The 22,899-nt window shown below is 41.5% G+C and overlaps 1 protein-coding gene across 1 annotated transcript in view; it reads left to right on the top strand.

Moving 5' to 3' along the window:
* LOC126163028 (solute carrier family 23 member 1) overlaps positions 1-22,899 on the top strand; it is a 249,748-nt gene that overhangs the window by 183,877 nt on the left and 42,972 nt on the right. Inside the window, exon 5 of the mRNA XM_049919899.1 lies at positions 12,417-12,543. Within this exon, the coding sequence (XP_049775856.1) occupies positions 12,417-12,543 (127 nt within the window). The remainder of the gene's footprint in view (positions 1-12,416; positions 12,544-22,899) is intronic.

Below are 22,899 nucleotides of genomic sequence, written 5' to 3'. Positions count from 1 at the left end.
CATTTAATTAGGATAAATAACATAGTGCCTTACAGCATGGCTACTAATCATTCGTAATCAGTGAGAATAATTAATTACTCCAGGACAAATGTTTTTAAGAATAGTTTACAGGAGATGACTGGGGATGTAATTAATAGTGAACCAAATTCTAACATAAAATTTCATCTATTACATGATTAATTTACACCATTATTTGAAAATAGCTTTTCACATAAGCTAATGAGAAAGGACACTAAAAGGCCATTAAAAAATAATGGGTCACTAGATGAATTAAGTATCTTGTGAAAGAAAAAGGGAAATGTATCTTTTGGCAAGAACAAGTAGGGACCCTACAGTAGTTGCACACTAAAAAAACTACTCAATGTTGCTAAGAAAGGTTATTAAAAAATCAAGGAATGTGACCATAATGTCAGAAATCAGTACTTCTGGAAACAGACTTAAGGCTGTATGGAATGTAGTGAAATGAGAGACAGAACAATCAGCCACATAAGAAGACAACATCTCTATTGAACTGAATGCAAGTGCTGTAAATGATGTGTCACAGATAGCAGATGAATTAATAATTACTTCTCAAATATAGTAGGAAGCATAGGGACAAAAAGTTCAAAGTAAAATCACAGCAGTATGTTGAAAATGTAATTCTCATGCAATTCAATAATATGAATGTATCACCAACTTTTCCTTCTGAAATTAAGAAAATGATCACTCAAAAATAAAATCTCATCTGGTTTTGATGGTGTTTCCAATAGAGTACTTAAGATTGGTTCCCATGTAATAATCTCACTATTATGTGCAATGTGTAATTTATCTCTAAATCAAGGCATTTTTCCAGAAAATCCCTCTTTAAATATGGCGAGAAAAAGATGTCAATAATTATTGATCTGTTTCGCTCCTGACACCAGTCTCCAAAATTTTGACAGGGTGATGTATTCTAGAATAGTATCTCACCTTAGCAACAATAGTAACCTTAGAAAATCACAGTTTGGGTTTCAGAAGTGTTGCTCTGCTGAGAACGCCATTTACATGTTCACTCTCCAGATTTCACAAGCATTAAATAATAAAATGGCACTGGTTGGTATTTTCTGTGACATCTCTAAAGCATTTGACTATGTGAATCACAGTATTCTCCTAAATATATTGATATTTTGTGGGATTGATGGCGTAGCCAACCAACAGATAATGTCTTATCTAACCAAAAGAATGCAGAAAGTTGTACTTAGTAGTTCAAGCAATATAGTCCAGGGACATAATTCTGACTGAGAAGAAATCACGTATGGGATTCCCCAAGGTTCAATCTTAGGTTCACTACTGGTCCTCATATATGTAAACAATCTTCTGTCTAATAGACAACAATTAGTACTTTTTGCAGGTGACACTAGTATTGTAATCAATCCAAGTATATGTACAGAAACAGATGAAATGGTAAACAAAATTCTTAAAAGTATCAGTGACTGATTTTCTGTGAATGGTCTTACCCTCAATTTCAAAAAGACACAACATATTCAGTTCTGCATATCTAGGGGTACGACACCAATGATAAGTGTAACAAATGATGAAGAAATAAGAAATAGGGTGGAAACTTCAGAATTCCTAGGGGTACAGAGAGGTGAGAATTTAAATTGGAAAAACACATTTTGGAACTCCTAAAACAACTTAGTTGAGGCACATTTGTGCTTAGAATCATTGCAAACCTTGGATGGAGACAAATTGGTAAGTTTATATATTTTGCATGTTTTCATTTGATAATGTCATATGGAATAATGTTCTGGGGTAACTCATCCTGAAAAAAGAAACTCTTCATTGCACAAAAGGGTGTTGTAAGAATAATATGTGATGCTCACTCATGATTGTCTTGTAGATATCTGTTTAAGGAATTGAGCATTCTTGTTACTTCTTCACAGTATATTTACTCCCACATGAAGTTTGTGGTAAATAATCCACTACAGTTCAAAAAGGACAATGATGTACATAATTACAATGTCAGAAGGAAAAATGACATTCATTACTCCACATAAGGTCATCTTTAGCACAAAATAGGGTGCACAATGCTGCAACAAAAATTTTTGATCACTTAGCCAGTGATGAAATGAAATGAAATGATATGATATAAAATGTCTGACAGACAGCAAAGAAAAATTGGAAAAATCTCCCAGTCTCCCCCTTCACTGTGTCCCACATTGTTTTCATTTTTTGGCTGATACGATCAGCTGATGTAATGACATCTAAAACATGTGGCAGTGAAATTGGTTATTTTAAACCTCTACGAGCAATTCAAATTTATTTGTAGTGATATAAAAGAAATACAATATAAATTTACAATGTTTGCAATTTGAAATGCCTATCACTTGAAAATGACACCACATTGGTGGCCATCATTTTGCTTCACAAACTGGAATTTGATTAATTTCCTCTCATGTTTGATCCTGCAATTGCTGGATGGTGTGTGGTTTGTTCTCACCAGAAGATCTGAGGTTTTTTAATGACCCTGAATGAAGAAATCACTCACTGAAAGGTCAGGGAATCTTGTGAGGCTAGAAAAGTCCCAGTTCTTGGAGATGAGATGACTGGGAAAGCTGTAGCATGTTAATGGAATGCCACAAGGTATGGCATGTAGCCCCACCTTGGTGGAAGAATGTGATTGCAGTTACAGAAGATCAGCAGTCTGCCTCACTAGGAAGTGGTTTAATATGTGAACATAAGAGTAACAATATTGTTGTAATTGTCTTCAAAAACAGAAGGCCCTGTGATTCCAAATGATGATACACTGCAGCACATGACCATTTTCTGACTGTGAAGTGGCATTTCATCAAGCATTTCAGGATTTTCAAGTGACAAATATCTAAAGTTCTGCTTGTTAACAAAGTCTGACACAAAAATTTGCCTTGTTGCTCATGATCACATTGTTGCAATGGCTTGGGTTGTCGTTCCTTAGTTGACAAAAGCATAGTCTCTTTGGGAGGTTGTCCATGCTATCTGAATTTCCTATGGATGGTTGTGCAGTTCCTTGTGCAATGTTTTCCATAACTGCAATTTGGTATGTGAAGTTGCAGGGCGTGTTTGCATGCAGAACACTGTGGACTTCAGCCGAAGGCTTCTACCACTCTTACAACATTCACTGGTGAGCACACACATTACGCACTTCCACCCATATTTCAAACTGTATCACCCATTTCCTGTGTACCCACAGTTTGATAACATGTGCTGACAGGACTAGGGCATAACCTGCAAGATTGTAATGAGCACAAAATACACACTGGACAGCCATGTAATTGCCATAGTTTTTGTTAAATGCTTTCATGGGAACAGCATATTATTCACTGATCCATGTTGAAATTAAGGTCAATGGCAAAGGTTTATTGTCTAGATGGCACCACTCACATTTTCTGATTCCTAACATAATGTACTATTTCTAGGGTTGCCAAATTGCCTGTTTCACTGCCACACCTTTTACATGTGTCAAAAAAAAAAAAAAAAAAATGAAGAAACTAGTTCAGTCATCATTCACTAATGAGTCATACAATCAGCCTTTTTTTAGAAACTCAATGTGCAGGGATAGTATGTTCACAAAACGATAGTATGGCATAATAATTATTATCTTGCAGAGACCTCTTTAAAAACTTGGAATTTTGGCACATGTTTTCTGGTACATACATTTCTTGATGTCCTTTGTTGTTAATAGTATCTCCTCTTCTCAAACTACAGCAAAATATGAACATAATAGTAGACCAAGAGCAACCTTTACTAAGACTTCCAGGATTTAGGATTAGTACTGAAAGGAGTGAGATTCTTGGTATTCATCAACCTATCACAGCATTTTAAATGTCTTCTGCATAATGCACTGGTATTTAAGATTGAATGGAAGTAAGCTCTGTTGGGCAGTTCCTTCTACACTGATGAAGAGTATTTCACAGAAACTCTTAAAATTAATGTGTTAGGTTATAATATAATTAATATTAGTATTACAATACTACAAAGACTTGTAAAGTTAATTCATTTTATTGTGCTGTACTTAAATAAAATATACACCACTGACTTCTTTCTGCATCCCAGAAATGTCTCTGTAAGGAGTCCATGAAATAAAATTCATGTAACATAATGTAATTTGTGCTCGAAAAGCCTTCAGTTTAGTCTCTCACACAGTAAACGAAAAAGCTATGGCTTCACAGAAACCTACTGTTTATTTAATTATATTTTTCAGATTTTTTCCTCTAGTACCTCATATTTAACATTTACATGAGAATTTTGGTTAGTGTTAAAGGATAGGTTATTATGTACTACAAAATGTTATATATATCCAAGAAGGAATGACTTTGGTTTTAGAAGCAGATTGTATTTTATTGTTCTTTAGACTGTAGGCACATCTTACTTTTGCTTTAAGTTTTACAGTTCCTTGTTTACTCACACTCTTGTCAATATACATTTTCCTAACTGTGTCCGCCTGCTTGGCTGAGTGGTAACATGCTTGTATCCCATGCAGCAAGCCCGGGTTTGATTACCGGCCAGGTTGGAGATTTTCTCCCTCGTGGACTGGGTGTTGTGTTGTCCTCATCATCATTTCATCCTCATCACTGGTACGCAAGTCACCCAATGTGGCATCGACTGAAGTAATACTTGCACTGAGAGGCCAAACTTCCCTGGATGGGACCTCCCGGCTAACAATGCCACATGCTCATTTCAATTTTTTCTTAACTGTGTGTGAAATAAATCAATTAAACCAAATATTGCTTGCTCATTGTATCAGTATTATCGAATAATGGATGATTACTATAAAATAGTGAACCCTGGAAAACTGAAAAGCATAGACACCCTAGGAAAGTTGCAAAGCCAAATTGTGACTTTGTGTCAAAATGCCAAATGGTTTCAGATAAAGATGTAGATGAAGATCTACAAGACAAAATAGATTACCTTCCAGCTCAAATCAGGTCATGAAAGGACACAAAATTATCTCAGCAAATGATGGGACAAGCTGAAAATAAGACATGCAACTTGCTCAATGAGTCTAACACAGTTTGTTACCCACAAACAAAAATGCAGATTCCAAAGTTTCTTCTGGAAAAGCCATAGTTGTGGTTCACAGTGTTTGACTTGACATTTATGCAAAATAACATTATGAATGCCTGCATGAATTTTGCTGTAGCAGTCAACAATGCAGATGCCCAGGCAGTGGCAATGATCTCAGGTATTATATTAAAACTACCTTCAGAGCAACAATACCTCCATTTGAGGAATATGCTAGTTAGCCAAACATGCAAATTGTTACATGAAACTGCAGCAGCTATTACAGAGTGAGCATGTTGGTGACACAATGCTGTGGGAGTTCTGGTATCACTCAAAGAGCATTGTTGGAGAAGAGGCAATATTTAATGTGACACCACATCATGTATGGTTGATGCAGCTGCCATTACTGGAAAAAACAGCAGTGGCAGCTTGTGGGAGAAGTGACATCAACTCGGTACTTGCAGTAATGGACAAGGTGTATGTGAATATAGATAAGACAGCATGTCTGTAATGATGCAAGCAGCCAGTGATTGTCAGCTTGGGGGAATCAGCTGTTATTCAGAAGAAGTAGCAAATAAATGTTAGGGATCAGCTTAGAAGTTTAAAATTCCAAGCAGACTCAGCACTGACAGTTGATGAGTGGACCTATACCCGACAAAATGAAGAAGACAGACATCCATCATTTCAGAAGAAGGAAGCAGACTGACAAATGGCACAAGAGAAGCAATGCAACCTGGTGTGCTGATATCACAGGCATTTTGGTGACTGAGCCACAAGATTCATGTCTTCATGCACATACTCAAATGGGTGCAGTGGCCTGTAGTAGGTGCAACAAGCAACAAAATTCCACAAGAGCACCAAGTTCTAAGTAAAGGAAACAACACGGGTCCTGTAAGCAATATCAAGCACATAACAGAATTTAATGAATGCACAGCATTCAAGATTGAGCAAATAATTAATGCCAGCTTGGCCATACATGCAGAGAATCAGCCATGCCCTTACATTATCAAGCTGGTTGTATCTGAGGAACAAAAGCAAAACATTGCTATCTGATTGACTTGTGTTCTGATGTAAGCATGCTACCAGTGAGACAGGATACAAACACAATTGTATCCATGCCTATCTATACAGCGGCAGCCAATAATTCGGCCATAACAGTGTATGGTGATTGCAAAGTGGAAGTTGACCTGGGTTTCAGCAGTGGAAGTTCTTGTTCTCAAATGTATTTGAACTAATATTAGGAGTGAACTTTTTAGTCACTAAAGGCTGTACATAAATCTCAGTGCAATGCAATTTACAGTGGACAGTGAAATCATTACAGGTACTATAGGCAGAGGTTCTACAAATACTAACTTCTCGCCCTATAACTTGTACAGGTGACCAGACAGGAAGCTGATAGCCAACCAGGTAAAGTGCAAAAAATCACAGTGCATCATATTAAAAAAGCAATTGGCCAACTAGTTTCTCAATGGCCAAGAAGATTGGTACCTTACCATTTCACTCCAGCAAAAGCAGAGTTTGAGCAGATGATGCAAGCTGGCACTATACACAGACTGGACAGTCCTTGGGCACCACCATTGCATTTGGTAAAAAAGAAAGACAGCACTTGGAGGCCCTGTGAAGATAAAATGCATGTACCATCCCAGACCCTTGACATAAAAACCAAACTGAACTCCGTCCGAACAGGCCATGAAGATCCAACTGTACCGACCGGCTGCCGTGTCATCCTCAACCCACAGGCATCACTGGATGCAGATATGGAGGGGCGTGTGGTCAGCACACCGCTCTCCCAGCCGTTTGTCAGTTTATGAGACAGGAGCTGCTACTTCTCAATCAAGCAGCTCCTCAGTTTGCCTCACAAGGGCTCAGTGCACCCTGCTTGCCAACAGCACTCGGCAGAGCAGATGGTCACCCATCCAAGTGCTAGCCCAGCCCAACAGCACTGAACTTCAGTGATCTGATGGGAACCAGTGTTACCATTGCAGCAAGACTGTTGTCAGACCCCTAACATAAGGGGTTACACAAATATACTAGCTGGAGCTATGATCTTCAGCATAGTCAGTTGTAGAAAGGCTTACAATCAGATGCCAACAGCAGAAGATAACATACCCAAGACTGCAATAATAACATTGTTTGTTCTTTTAAAATATCTACACTCCTGGAAATGGAAAAAAGAACACATTGACACCGGTGTGTCAGACCCACCATACTTGCTCCGGACACTGCGAGAGGGCTGTACAAGCAATGATCACACGCACGGCACAGCGGACACACCAGGAACCGCGGTGTTGGCCGTCGAATGGCGCTAGCTGCGCAGCATTTGTGCACCGCCGCCGTCAGTGTCAACCAGTTTGCCGTGGCATACGGAGCTCCATCGCAGTCTTTAACACTGGTAGCATGCCGCGACAGCGTGGACGTGAACCGTATGTGCAGTTGACGGACTTTAAGCGAGGGCGTATAGTGGGCATGCGGGAGGCCGGGTGGACGTACCGCCGAATTGCTCAACACGTGGGGCGTGAGGTCTCCACAGTACATCGATGTTGTCGCCAGTGGTCGGCGGAAGGTGCACGTGCCCGTCGACCTGGGACCGGACCGCAGCGACGCACGGATGCACGCCAAGACCGTAGGATCCTGCGCAGTGCCGTAGGGGATCGCACTGCCACATCCCAGCAAATTAGGGACACTGTTGCTCCTGGGATATCGGCGAGGACCATTCGCAACCGTCTCCATGAAGCTGGGCTACGGTCCCGCACACCGTTAGGCCGTCTTCCGCTCACGCCCCAACATCGTGCAGCCCGCCTCCAGTGGTGTCGCGACAGGCGTGAATGGAGGGACGAATGGAGACGTGTCGTCTTCAGCGATGAGAGTCGCTTCTGCCTTGGTGCCAATGATTGCCGTATGCGTGTTTGGCACCGTGCAGGTGAGCGCCACAATCAGGACTGCATACGACCGAGGCACACAGGGCCAACACCCGGCATCATGGTGTGGGGAGCGATCTCCTACACTGGCCGTACACCACTGGTGATCGTCGAGGGGACACCAAGTAGTTCACGGTACATCCAAACCATCATCGAACCCATCGTTCTACCATTCCTAGTCCGGCAAGGGAACTTGCTGTTCCAACAGGACAATGCACGTCTGCATGTATCCCGTGCCACCCAACGTGCTCTAGAAGGTGTAAGTCAACTACCCTGGCCAGCAAGATCTCCGGATCTGTCCCCCATTCAGCATGTTTGGCACTGGATGAAGCGTCGTCTCACGCGGTCTGCACGTCCAGCACGAACGCTGGTCCAACTGAGGCGCCAGGTGGAAATGGCATGGCAAGCCATTCCACAGGACTACATCCAGCATCTCTACGATCGTTTCCATGGGAGAATAGCAGCCTGCATTGCTGCGAAAGGTGGATATACACTGTACTAGTGCCGACATTGTGCATGCTCTGTTGCCTGTGTCTATGTGCCTGTGGTTCTGTCAGTGTGATCATGTGATGTATCTGACCCCAGGAATGTGTCAATAAAGTTTCCCCTTCCTGGGACAATGAATTCACGGTGTTCTTATTTCAATTTCCAGGAGTGTATATGTGCCATTTGGTTTAAGAAAATGCCACCTAGACATGATAGAGCTTTGTACTCAAGGTGATAGTTTCTGTTTCTTTTATCTGATGAACTATCTCTCTCTAAAAACAGATAAAGTTTGTTTTAGCTACATTATGAATGAATTAAGAAACATAGCCATTTAGAAATTTGAAATCAATTGCAATCTGGCACTGTCTTCTATTTAACCTCTGCTTGCTTAAATCATAATGTATGTAATTTTTGGCCACATTAACAGTGACCAGTGCAATTGTAATCTCATTATTTGCTACTCTACCAATCTTGTCTATGTAACCTACCTGATGATGTCAACAATTTGGGAGTTCAATGTACAAGTAACGCCATTTATTCCTGTTAAATGTAAAATGGACAATGTTACCAAATGATGCCAGTTCAACTGTAATGATAAAATTATTATGGTAAAGTGACTAGATCTTGATCATTTTGTCACCAGCTAAAATACTGGGCAGTTTGTTAATGGTGACTCATTAGATTTAACTTCCTTTGAAATACTGCTGATGGCAAAAGGAAACAAAGTATTACAAATGATGAATGCTAGAATATGGAATAATCATATTATTATTCAGCACACACTTAATTGCACAATAAGTCAGACAATGGTCCTAGTGTGTGCAATTATAACTGACATTATTCAGCTTCATATTCTAGAAGAAAAGGCAAGACAAAGTTGGCCATGTGGTTTCATTTTTTACAATCTAATTACAGAAAGAAGATTGAAATAGCGTTAAACTGATGCTATTGTAATGAACATTGTGTCTCTGGAATTGTCGTACAGCTTAGCAAAAATTTATAACTTTATACACGATGTTAGACTGCTGTATACTTCGATATAAAAAATGATATTAGATAACCAAATATATATTTCACTGGATTATATCTAGATATTTTTGCAAATGGCAGTATTGCAGAAGGTACACCTCAGAGCACTGTTCAGCAGGACACATAAGTATGGTGTACTAATAAATGAAGAAAACTGTGTTTTACACCAGAAGCAGGTAGTATTCCTCAAGCATACAGTTTTGGCAGAGAGAAGATCAGGGTCATTAAGGATATTCCATGCCAATTAGATTCCCAGAAATTAAGAAGATGCCTTGAACTCATTAATTTGTGTCAGCAACACCTACAGGAGCAGCAGAGATTGAAGCACCGCTGACAGCAGGACTGTCGGATGATATCAGCACTCAGTCTGAGATGTGCCGTAGGCAATAGTGGTAGACAGTAGCCAACAGGACAGCTCTTCACCATTGTGCCAAAAAGGAATTGGAAGCACTTGGGTTTTCTCTCCTGTAAACTCATGGAAGCTCAGACCAAATGGAGTGCATACAATGAAGAGCTGTTACCCATACATAAAGCTGCGCAGCATATCTGCCCTTACATGGAGGTCAGACCATTCGTAATATATACAATCACAAATCAGTCACATTTTCTTTTAGCAAATTCAAGTGTGGCTGTTCTCTACGACAATTTTTTCACTTGAATAATTTAGCAGCCAGTTTACAACAGACATGTGGCACATAAAAGGAGCATAAATTGTGCAAGCTGATTCTTTTTCAAGAACTGGTGCTATCTTGTGTACTGTTAATTGTAGGAGACTGAGTGCAGTGCAGGCTATGGGTAAGCAGCTGCAAGAATGTATACAGAGCAATTCAACTGCTCTTCTGCTAAGCAACAGGGTGGTGATTCTTCTGGAAAACCTGGAATTCTCAGGGAATTACATTTTACCTGGAAAAAATCAGGGAAATCTTAGGGGTTTTCATGAATTTCGTAAAATCTCAGGAATTTTGTGTTTTGAACCATGCATAGAAATTTGGTTTTATTGAGTTTTATGAATCACAAATTTCTGAATGCTTAATATTTCAAAGATTGTTAATCTTATGAATATTATTCCACATAAATTACCAGTGTTTAATAACCGCAATTAAACTACTGTTTATGAGTAGTATATCTCATTGGAGAGGAAAGAACCCCCTCCACTGACCATTAATTTATCAGAAGCTTCTTGACACTATCTTCCTCTCCGCACCTGGAATTCTCAGATTTTTCTTTTGCCCCAAGTTTGTGTAGCAGTTAGTTAGTGCATTTGTTAGTACTGAGGACATTATTTGATGTGATGTTCCCAGACCTACCCCAATACCCTTTGTCCCTGGAACACTATAAAAAACAGTTTTCGACAGTATCCATAACCACACTCACCCTAGCACAAAAGCAATCATCACTCTGATGACAGAGAGGTTAGGTTGGCCTGGTATAAAGAAAACTGTTGTCAATGGCGAGAACACGCATAGTGTGACAACCTTATAAAATGCTCAGACAAGTACACAAGTCACTGGGAGAATTCCCAGAGATGACAAGGCATTTCTCCCACATCCCTATAGATAACATTGGTCCACTAGTGCCACCAGAAGGGTATTGCTATATATTTACCATGGTCAATAGGCACATTTGGTGGGCAGAGGCAATTCCAATTAGTAATATCTCAGCAGAGAAAACAGCAAGGGACTTTTTAACAGCATGGGTATTCCATTTTGGTTGTCTAGCTGAGGCCATAATGGATCAGGGATGTCAATTCAAGTTGATACTGTCCCTTAAGCTTTCCAAGTAATGCAGTTTCCAATGCCAACTAACAACCAGATACCACCCAGCAAGCAATAGGATGGTGGAGCACTGGTGCAGAACATTAAAAACTGCACTTACAAGTCATGGAAACAGGCGGACCTCTGTATTGCCACTGGTTTTACTGGGCCAGTGCACAACATGTAAGCCAGATCTCAGAGCATTGACAGCAGTTATAGTTTATGGAGAAAGATTACAGGTACCATCAAGGTTTCTTCAGCTACCAGTCAAGACAGAACTGCCATATTTACTGTAGCACATCAAAGTCAAAATATCTAAGTATGACCTTCATCAGCATCCTGCCATGGGGAGCACCAAGACCTTAAAACACCCTTTCACATAATGTTAGGAACTGATGCCCTGTTCCACCATACTCTGGGCTGTCCAGAATTTTAAAGCATGATAATATGTAAAGACAAGCTGATTATGGTGCCACACAAATCTGGCATATTTGCTAACACTGGGTACTCCAGTAGAACAACAGGAAACCAAGGACTCTGCATCAGCAACTTCAAGTCAGACTGGTGGTAAGACTGGGCATACAATCTGAAGTCTCATCCTCACTGCAGATAACAAACCTGCAAGAAATCCTGGAGACGCCAGCAGTCTACACCTGAGCAGGCCGACAACTGCATATTGAATACCCTCACCTTCCGGAGGCTCCAATGTACCGCAGTGGGCTTCAGATTAAGATCCAAAGATTATTTTATCGTTTTTTGGAATGCAAGTGTAGCTTATTGTCATATTTTCTCTTTGCCTTTAAGTTTTACAGTTCCTTGAGTACTCATGTTCTTATCAAGTTGTGTTTTCCAATAGTGTGAAACAAATCAGTTAAATCAAATATCACTGACTCATTGGATCAATATTATTGATAATTTATGATTACTATTGATAATTCATTGTTGATGTGTGAAATGGAAACAGTTCATAAAATTTGATTCTCAATATTAATACATTACTAGGCTTACTATAAATTTGTGAATGGTTTCCTCCATTTTGCAGAACATGGTATGTAATTTACTTTATTTTATGAAGAAAAAGATAGGACCCATCAGATCCTTGGTCAACTAAGGCAATAATTTTGTGCTAATACTGTTCACTAATTATGCTTTGCATAACATGATTTTTAATTTTTAAAATTTTAAGTGTGGTGTTCTGCTTGTCAATTAATTTGAGTCTTAATTATTTCAGGCATAATTGGTGTTATCCTCAAATATGTTACACCTCTCACCATTGTACCAACAGTCTCATTAGTTGGTTTGTCCCTCTTTGAGAATGCTGCTGATGCAGCATCACAACACTGGGGAATATCTATGGGGTAAGACATTAACCAGCACATTTTTTTCTATACAGCGCTCTGAATATTCTTGCTGTTGGTTTCTTCTTGTCATTAGTCAGTTCAAGATCTTGGAATCTCTCCTTAATTTTTTTAGGGATAACATTTTAACTTTGGGATACAAAACTAACACTCATAGATGAGAATGTTATCTTTCAAAAATGATACAGAACTGTGAACCTAGCACTGTAAAGGAATTTTAAAATTATTGTCAGATAGTTTTCTCATTAGCACAAATAATTTTTCCATTGAAATTAGAATGCTTTTCAGTGTTGCAGTAGCATTTTTTTCATATCTTATTGGCATTTAAAACAGTATAATGTGTTATAACGTCAAGTTTAACACATATATTTCAGAACGACACAACACATATAAGTCACAGAGTAAGTTGACAAGGAAGATATGTGTACACATTAGCATTCGAATGAGCACTGAGTCCCAGTCTAGCGGCCGCTGCTCGGCTGGCCGCTTAAGTGGCACAGCTGCTGCGTGGCTGGCAGACAGCACCGCACGTAGTTGACGCGCGTAATTGCGCGGCGGCACTTTGAATGATTGGCGAGTCAGAACACTTTTCCCCCCTTTGAAATTGTTGCACTGGTCTTGATGGAGATGTCCTGGAGATGGCTATTGTCCATAGGCATTGTTTGACTCACCATAAAGTCTCGAGGAGGAGGCTTCCCGTACGGATGGAAGTGTCCCCAATGATAACGGGTCGAGATGACAGGAGACGTAGGGGTCGAATCTGCTGGGGCCCCATGCACCAATCTGCCCGTTGCGGCAAGCCCAGTTGATATGACAGGAGACATGAGCGTTGTGTCGGCATCCGTTGGAGGAGGAGACGAGGAGATTTGCTCTGACAGAGGATGGTCATCCGGTTCCTGCATGGGCACGTCTCCTGGTGGCGTCCGTTCTTGTGCTGGCATCGCGATGATGGTGAGAGGGCTGCGTTGTGAATATTGAGAGCTGCCAAGATCCTGAGCGTCAGGTAGACCCAAAGGTGGTGTAGCGGCATTTCGAACAGGCATTGCTGGCACATGAGGCCGAAGCTGGTCCAAATGACGCACTGCAACACCCGTGTCCGTCTGGATTTCATACAGGCATCTGCCACGGTGTCTTAAGATGTGGCCCGGGCTCCATTTTGGGCGCCTGCCATATCCCCGTACCCAGACGAGGTCGTCGGCAGTGTACCGGCCAAGTGAAGGCACCCGCGGCCGTGAGGTGGGAAGATGAAGTAGTGTGCGGGGCTGTTGGCCATGTAAGAGCTCAGCCGGGCTGTGGTCGCCCATGGGGGTGAAACGGTAAGACGCCAGAAACTGGAGAAGCACATCATCAGCAGCAGAAGAGGTCAGAAGTTTCTGCATCTGAGCCTTAAATGTGCGGACCAGTTGTTCAGCCTCACCGTTGGAATGTGGATGGAATGGCGGGGCCATGACATGCATAACGCCGTGACGAGCACAAAAATCCGCAAATTTGCAAGAGGCAAATTGCGGACCATTATCAGTAACAAGAGTAGAGGGGAGGCCTTCCAAAGAAAAAATGCAGGTGAGAGCACTGGTGGTTGCCGCGGTGGTAGGTGACGTGCAACGGACAATGAAAGGAAAGTTAGAGTAGGCGTCAATTACGAGGAGCCAATAAGTACCTAAAAAGGGTCCCGCAAAGTCAGCATGAATGCGCTCCCAGGGCTTCTCAGGTGAAGGCCACGGTGACAAAGATGACTTTGGGGCAGCGGCCTGTGACGCACAAGGGCCGCAGGCAGTGACTAAGTGTGCTATTTCAGAGTTGATGCCAGGCCAGTACACATGACGGCGCGCCAGAGATTTTGTGTGTGACACACCCCAGTGCCCTTGGTGAAGGAGGCGCAAGACCGAAGCATGCAAAGATGCAGGTACCACAACACACGGCGAAGCATTGCCAGTGGAGAGGAGGATAACACCATCCCTAGCCGTGAGGCGGTAGCACAAAGCGTAGTAGTTCCGCAATGGATCAGAAGTCTTAGCAGATGGGCGATCTGGCCAACCCTTCTGAATACAGCATAAAACCCAGGAGAGGGTAGGGTCAGAACCCGTAGCAGCCACCAGCCTGTCCCCAGTGATGGGGAACCTATCCACAACCCGCTGCTCGGCAACATCCAGGTGGAAACACAAAAGTTCGTCCCTATCGAATGCCTGATCAGGACCCATGGGAAGGTGAGACAGAGCATCAGCATTTGCATGTTGAGCCATTGGTCGGAAGTGAATCTCATAATTGAAACAAGACAAGTAAAGAGCCCAACACTGGAGGCGGTGTGCAGCCTTGTCGGGAAGTGACATTGATGGATGAAACAAGGAAACAAGTGGTTTGTGATCCGTAACAAGATGAAATTTTGAGCCATAGAGAAAAACACCAAACTTATGAATAGCATAAATAATGGCCAAAGCTTCTTTCTCAATTTGAGAATACTTTTGTTGGGCATCCATGAGCGTTTTGGAGGCATAAGCAATGGGTTGTTCTGAACTGTCAGAAAAACGGTGCGCAAGGACTGCACCGACCCCGTATTGAGAGGCGTACGTGGCAAGAACAAGATGTTGGCCAGGTCAATAAGTAGCCAGGCACGGGGCCTGTTTCAGCATAGTCTTCAATTTCTGGAAAGCCACTTCGCATGACACGGACCAGTGCAAAGGCACGTTTTTATGCAACAGGCGATGCAACGGCTGAGCCACCGGAGCCGGAGACGGTAAAAAGTGATAGTATGCTATTTTCCCCAAGAAGGCCTGCAGTTCTTTAACAGATGTAGGGCGAGAAAGGGCATCGATCGCAGCGACAGTTTGCTGAAGCAGACGAATACCATCCCGAGAGAGTTGAAACCCCAAGTACGTGATAGATGCCTGAAAAAATTGTGATTTCTGAAGATTACACTTAAGACCGGCAGTCTGTAAGACATGAAAAAGTGTGCGGAGATTTTGAAGATGTTCTTCAGTGGTGGAGCCAGTGATAACAATGTCGTCCATGTAATTGATACACCCACGGACATGGAGAAATAATTGTTCCAAGAATCGCTGAAAGAGAGCAGGGGCGCTAGCAACCCCGAATGACAAGCGTTGGTATTGATAGAGGCCGAAAGGCGTGTTAAGGACCAGAAACTGCCAGGAATCAGTGTCAAGAGGAAGTTGATGATAATCTTCTGACAGGTCAATTTTAGAAAAATACTGGCCTCCAGCAAGTTTAGTGAACAGTTCTTCAGGACGGGGCGTAGGGTAAGTGTCGATGAGGCATTGAGCATTTACAGTGGCTTTGAAATCGCCACAGAGATGAATATCACCATTTGGCTTAGCAACGATAATGACAGGAGAGGACCACTCACTGGAAGTGACAGGAAGCAAGACCCCTGAAGTAGTGTGATGATCCAACTCCCATTTTACCCAATCACGAAGGGCCACAGGAGTGGGCCGAGCCCGAAAAAACTTAGGCCGAGCAGTGGGTTTGAACGTGATATGAGCTTCAAAGTCATTTTCACGGCCTAACCCAGGAGAAAAAAGGGATGAAAATGTTGTTGACAAGGAATCCAGTTGAGCATAAGTAATAGCATCAGAGACAATATTGACAGAGTCATCTATGGAGAACCCAAAAACGCGAAAGGCATCGAAACCAAAAAGATTTTCTGCGTTGCTCTGGTCGACCACAAATATGAGAACAGTGCGAACGATGGATTTGTAAGATACCTCAGCATTAAACTGTCCCAAGAGAGAAATCTTCTGTTTATTGTACGTCCGTAATTGCCGAGTGGCAGGTGACAGGAGTGGAGAACCCAACTGAAGATATGTCTGAGAATTAATTATAGTGGCATCAGAACCGGTATCCACTTGCATGCGAACATCTCGACCAAGGATTTTGACAGTGAGGAATAACTTCCCTGAAAGGGAAGAAGTGCAATTGACAGACAACACAGCATCAGAATCAGCATCAGCGCCATGTTCATGAACATCATGTATGCGGTTGGATTTGCAAACAGAAGACACATGACCTTTCTTTTTGCAATTGTGACACACAGCCCAACGTTGGGGACAATCCTTGCGTGAATGTTTCGTAAAAGACCGCAGACATGAAGGAAGTTGCCGGGGGTTTTGCTGCAGTTTCTTAGCGGGTTGTTTACGGCTAGGTCAGGGCTGCAAGTGGGAGTGCACTGCGGCCACGTCGGCTGGCGGGGACGCGCCGCACGCGTCGTCAATAGCGCACAGAGGTTGTATTTCCCTGACATCACCCCACGCCTCTATTTGCACCCCAGCGGCACGAGAAATTTCAAAAGACTGCGCAATGGAGAGAACTTCATCTACAGTTGGATTCGCCAATGAAGGGCACGTTGCCGAACTTCTTTGTCGGGCGCCGACTGGATAATAGCATCCCGTACCATGGAATCGGCATAGGATTCTTTGTGAATGTCAGTAACAAATTGACACTTTCGACTGAGGCCGTGAAGTTCAGCAGCCCAAGCGCGATAGGATTGATGTGGCTGTTTTTGATAACAATAAAAGGCAACACGAGAGGCTACCACATGCGTTTGCTTTTGAAAATAGACAGACAGAAGTGAGCACATTTCAGCAAAGGACAAAGACGCAGGATCCTTCAAAGGAGCCAATTACAACAACAACCGATACATTTGAGGTGAAATCCAGGAAAGGAACAGAGACTTACATGGTTGTTCGTCCGTGACATGAAATGCAAAGAAGTGCTGTTGAAGACGTTTTTCATAATCAGACCAGTCTTTGTCATAAGGAGGAAAAGGAGGTATAGCCAATGATGAGAAATGCCCCACATTCGACGCCATGACGAAATCATGAATCGCCGCTCTTAGAAGCGTTTGCTGTTCAAGGAGATTTTGCAATAGTTGCTCAACAGTAGCCAAGGAACCCTGTGGGTCAACGGTGAAAAGGAAAAATCCACTGCCTCATCACCAATTGTTATAATGTAAAGTTTAACACATATATTTCAGAATGACACAACACATATAAGTCACAGAGTAAGTTGACAAGCAAGACATGTGTACACGTTAGCATTCGAATGAGCGCTGAGTCCCAGTCTAGCGGCCGCTGCTCGGCTGGCCGCTTAGGTGGCGCAGCTGCTGCATGGCTGGCAGACAGCGCCGCATGTAGTTGATGCGCATAATTGCGCAGTGGCGCTTTGAATGATCGGTGAGTCACAACATAATGATTTCTACTATTTTACACAGTAAACAAATTTCAGAAAAACAACTCGTTCATTTGCAACAAGTATGCTGAGAGAAAACGACATCATATTTGCTGTTGACAGTAAAAATGATTTATTTCACAATTTCAGTTTTGGCCTTAGGGCCATTATCAAGTGGTACTGCAAAAGCTAAAAAATATGAAAAACAAAGTACATTATAAAAATGGTGAAAATAACACATCACTTACATGTTACTTCAGAACATGTTAAAATATAAATCCTCTGACATGTAGACATGTCATCATCAGAACCAAGCCTTTTTCACTGGAGGAATACAATAACATCAAACAAGCACAAAGCTCTGTACATTGTGAAATTATATTAATTACATGAACCTTACCAACGTTAATGTGCTTAACATAAATTGCTATAAGTCAATGTTCCGGACTTCAGATGTTGTGGCAGGCATTGAGATGGGGAGATGTCTAACTAACTAATCAACTAACAGTAATTCCACGTCAGTTTACCTGTCTTCATCATCTGTTGTCTTTGACAGAAAATCCTCATCTGTATCCAATAAGTCACTTCCTGATTCAAGATTTGCATTCTCCAGAATCTGAAAAATCTCTTCATTAGTAAGACCAGGTCAACACAACATAAATGAAAACTCTTGTCACAGGTAACAAATAGTATGTAACTGATAAGCTGAGTAACAGCAGTAGCACTGCAGATATGACCAAAAAGTTACATTACAATGTCCAGCTTTGAGGTAGTGATTGTTGGCCAGAGCAAATTGGAGTGCAGGAACCACTGAAATTACGAGAACAACAGTATTTGATAAAGGAGTTGAAATTTGCATTACATCATGAAAATTCAGAAAGTTACAGTACCGTATTGTCAAAAAAAAAAGCATGCTTTAGACCAGACGGATCCTGTCCAGAAAAAAATTCTTAATTTAAAACTAATCCGTAGGCACCAAAGGATTTCTAGTAACAATATTGTATGTACATTTGTGGATTTTAAAAAGGTCAACAGCTCAGTTGATTGTGAATTTCTTTTCCAAATTTTAAGGGAACAGTGGAGTCAAAATACAGAACAATCAATCAATTTAAATAGAAGTAATATTAGAGTAGATTGCCTGACCTATGCAGACGATCTGGCAGTTTTAACTAGAGATATTACCACAACTCAAAAACAAATTTAAATTCTTAAAGAAGTTGCAGAAAAAGTAGGACTACAAATATCACTCGAAAAAATGGAATATACGAGATGCAACAAACAAACACCAAAGTTCTTGAACATGAAGTATGAAAAAATAAAAAGTGTTTATCAATTTAAATGCCTGGGGGAAATTATACAAGAGAACGGTCTGGAAAAAGCTGCAAACAAAGTTCACTGTTAAAAAATGGTAACTGCATTCAACTTAACGCAAAATATTTACAATAAAAAAATCACTTTCTAAATTCAGTAAACTTAGGCGTGATAGCACTGTAATCAAACCTGAATGTTTTTATAGAGAAGAAACTTTTAAATAGAAAGATGGATATTTAAAAAATTCAAAAGAAAGAAATAATGATTATTAGGCCCCAAAATTACTGATGGAGGGACTTATAGGCTGAGAAGTAATAAGGAAATAGAAGAATATGCAGACATACATGGTGACAGAAACAAAGGCATAAATACACTCCTGGAAATGGAAAAAAGAACACATTGACACCGGTGTGTCAGACCCACCATACTTGCTCCGGACACTGCGAGAGGGCTGTACAAGCAATGATCACACGCACGGCACAGCGGACACACCAGGAACCGCGGTGTTGGCCGTCGAATGGCGCTAGCTGCGTAGCATTTGTGCACCGCCGCCGTCAGTGTCAGCCAGTTTGCCGTGGCATACGGAGCTCCATCGCAGTCTTTAACACTGGTAGCATGCCGCGACAGCGTGGACGTGAACCGTATGTGCAGTTGACGGACTTTGAGCGAGGGCGTATAGTGGCCATGCGGGAGGCCGGGTGGACGTACCGCCGAATTGCTCAACACGTGGGGCATGAGGTCTCCACAGTACATCGATGTTGTCGCCAGTGGTCGGCGGAAGGTGCACCTGCCCGTCGACCTGGGACCGGACCGCAGCGATGCACGGATGCACGCCAAGACCGTAGGATCCTACGCAGTGCCATAGGGGACCGCACCGCCACTTCCCAGCAAATTAGGGACACTGTTGCTCCTGGGGTATCGGCGAGGACCATTCGCAACCATCTCCATGAAGCTGGGCTACGGTCCCGCACACCGTTAGGCTGTCTTCCGCTCACGCCCCAACATCGTGCAGCCCGCCTCCAGTGGTGTCGCGACAGGCGTGAATGGAGGGACGAATGGAGACGTGTCGTCTTCAGCGATGAGAGTCGCTTCTGCCTTGGTGCCAATGATGGTCGTATGCGTGTTTGGCGCCGTGCAGGTGAGCGCCACAATCAGGACTGCATACGACCGAGGCACACAGGGCCAACACCCGGCATCATGGTGTGGGCAGCGATCTCCTACACTGGCCGTACACCACTGGTGATCGTCGAGGGGACACTGAATAGTGCACGGTACATCCAAACCGTTATCGAACCCATCGTTCTACCATTCCTAGACCGGCAAGGGAACTTGCTGTTCCAACAGGACAATGCACGTCCGCATGTATCCCGTGCCACCCAACGTGCTCTAGAAGGTATAAGTCAACTACCCTGGCCAGCAAAATCTCCGGATCTGTCCCCCATTGAGCATGTTTGGGACTGGATGAAGCATCGTCTCACATGGTCTGCACGTCCAGCACGAACGCTGGTCCAACTGAGGCGCCAGGTGGAAATGGCATGGCAAGCCGTTCCACAGGACTACATCCAGCATCTCTACGATCGTCTCCATGGGAGAATAGCAGCCTGCATTGCTGCGAAAGGTGGATATACACTGTACTAGTGCCGACATTGTGCATGCTCTGTTGCCTGTGTCTATGTGCCTGTGGTTCTGTCAGTGTGATCATGTGATGTATCTGACCCCAGGAATGTGTCAGTAAAGTTTCCCCTTACTGGGACAATGAATTCACGGTGTTCTTATTTCAATTTCCAGGAGTGTATTATGAGCACATTAAAAGAATGGCACCCACTTGGTTGATGAAACAATAGTAGAATGCTACAAAAACAGAGGTAAGGCCAAACCTGAGCCAATTAAAAGGATCGATGCAACATTTCATGATGAAAACTGTGCACTGGATAAATATAATATGTAACTAACTTCCTTTTCTGACTATGATTACTGCACAGAAATGGAATATAACATTGTCTGATATTACAAATCAACAGCAGTGATGAGAAAAGCAGCTCTCAGTTATGATCTTTGTCTGTCTTATATCCAAATATTACAATAATTCATCCTCTTTACTGAACTGAATCTCCTCAAACTTCTACAGCATTACATTTAAGACCAAAATAGATGTCTACACTTAAAACTTTTACAATTTTTTATGTAAATATACACAGATGATGAAGATTGTTGTTATATTTTACTGAATTTCTTCCTAATCTTTTTCAGTGAAGATATCACTGCTGTTTACTGTGTTAGTCATACTGCTGAGATAAGTGTTGTGTAATCAATCTGTGCAAGAGTTTCATTTGAAAATTAACATTCATTCTTCTGTGTGTGTGTTTTTTTTCTTTTTTTTCATAATGTTCTGTGGAGATAAAACACATTTTCATCATGCCTTTAATTTTGGTTTATCTCATCAAGAAATCCATGGGGCCTTTTTCCACATTTTAAAAGTATTACATTTCAGCATTTTTTCTCATCTTAGTTTCTTATATACACCCTTATCTAGTATGACTTTCTGTTATCAAAGTATTCTTTTTCATACAATATAAAAACTGACAAGGAACCCTTTGAGTGTGAGCTCACAAAAGGCCAATAATGTTTACGGCATTCGGTGCCCCATATATTGTCTTCCATTCAACCACAATATTGGTTCCTAATGACAATGGAGGACAGGACTGTGCACTCTACCCTCCCCTCAAAACATTTGTTGATTGTCACTGACTTCAAAATTAATGCTTTTAATAAGCTTCAAGAGGAGTAAGATTTACAATAAGCTTTTTTACTTATCTTATTTTCTTGTAGTTGGCTCCAGTTCTTCATGTCTAGGGGCTGATTTTTTAAGCTGAAGTTTTTGACTTAATAGGTTCTCATGGTTCCGTTTGATGTAATAACTACAGAAGAATTGTCTGTTTTTTGTTGGTTTTTGTTCTTTCACATTTTTCTAGATCACACTGTCTTAATAATTTCCACTTCAAAATCAAAAATTACATTGTTATTTCCAAACATAAAAACACATCCAGTCATGTCAGAGGCATGTCCACTACTCTTCCGTTACAAAGGGTATACAAATTTTCTTGACGAATGACTTCCTATTAATCTATACCATTATTTTATAAATGAATCCAGAAATAAATTTAATAAATACCATCCAATTGTGCAGTTAATAATAGAAATTTTAAGTGTACCAGATATTTTATCATTTCAAATGGTTCTAAAAGAAAAGTAATTTTTACTGTCAATACAGAGCTAGTACACATTGATTGTAACAACAGAAATAAAGTAATTTCTTTTTATGGATTATGGCTTGAAATATACCACATCATGAACAAAATCATAGGAAATCCTTTTAGTTAAACAACTGAGATAATATTAACCTGTTTAAAAGGTAGAAGGTACTTTTGGTATCGATAACTTCTGTTGTAGAAAAGTAATGCTAGAGGAGGGTGTTCCTTTACAATATCCCCCCCCCCCCCCCCCCCCCACAAAATTTGGAAACAATGTGTTTGCAATATTTTGTGACAGACTATAAGGTTTGCCACACAGTGTACAAAATGATTCCAAAAGATGGAATACAGATGTATATATACATAACATATTACAGAAAACATAAGAAAAGTATCTACTATATAAGTCATAATTTGTACATATATCAATACATGGCATTCAGATTTTCATTTCTGTGGAACATTCTGTCATAAGACAATTGATACAAAGTCAAAACTACAACATTGCAATGCTAAACTATAGAAATAAATACAGAGACAATGTAAATTACTAGAATTACAAATTATAAGTTTCCATTCATACAATTACACCTTCAAAATCTTCAAAAGAGAAGAG

Source organism: Schistocerca cancellata, chromosome 2, assembly GCF_023864275.1.
Source record: "Schistocerca cancellata isolate TAMUIC-IGC-003103 chromosome 2, iqSchCanc2.1, whole genome shotgun sequence".
NCBI classification, from domain to species: domain Eukaryota; kingdom Metazoa; phylum Arthropoda; class Insecta; order Orthoptera; family Acrididae; genus Schistocerca; species Schistocerca cancellata.
This window is presented reverse-complemented; position numbering and strand designations above follow the sequence as displayed.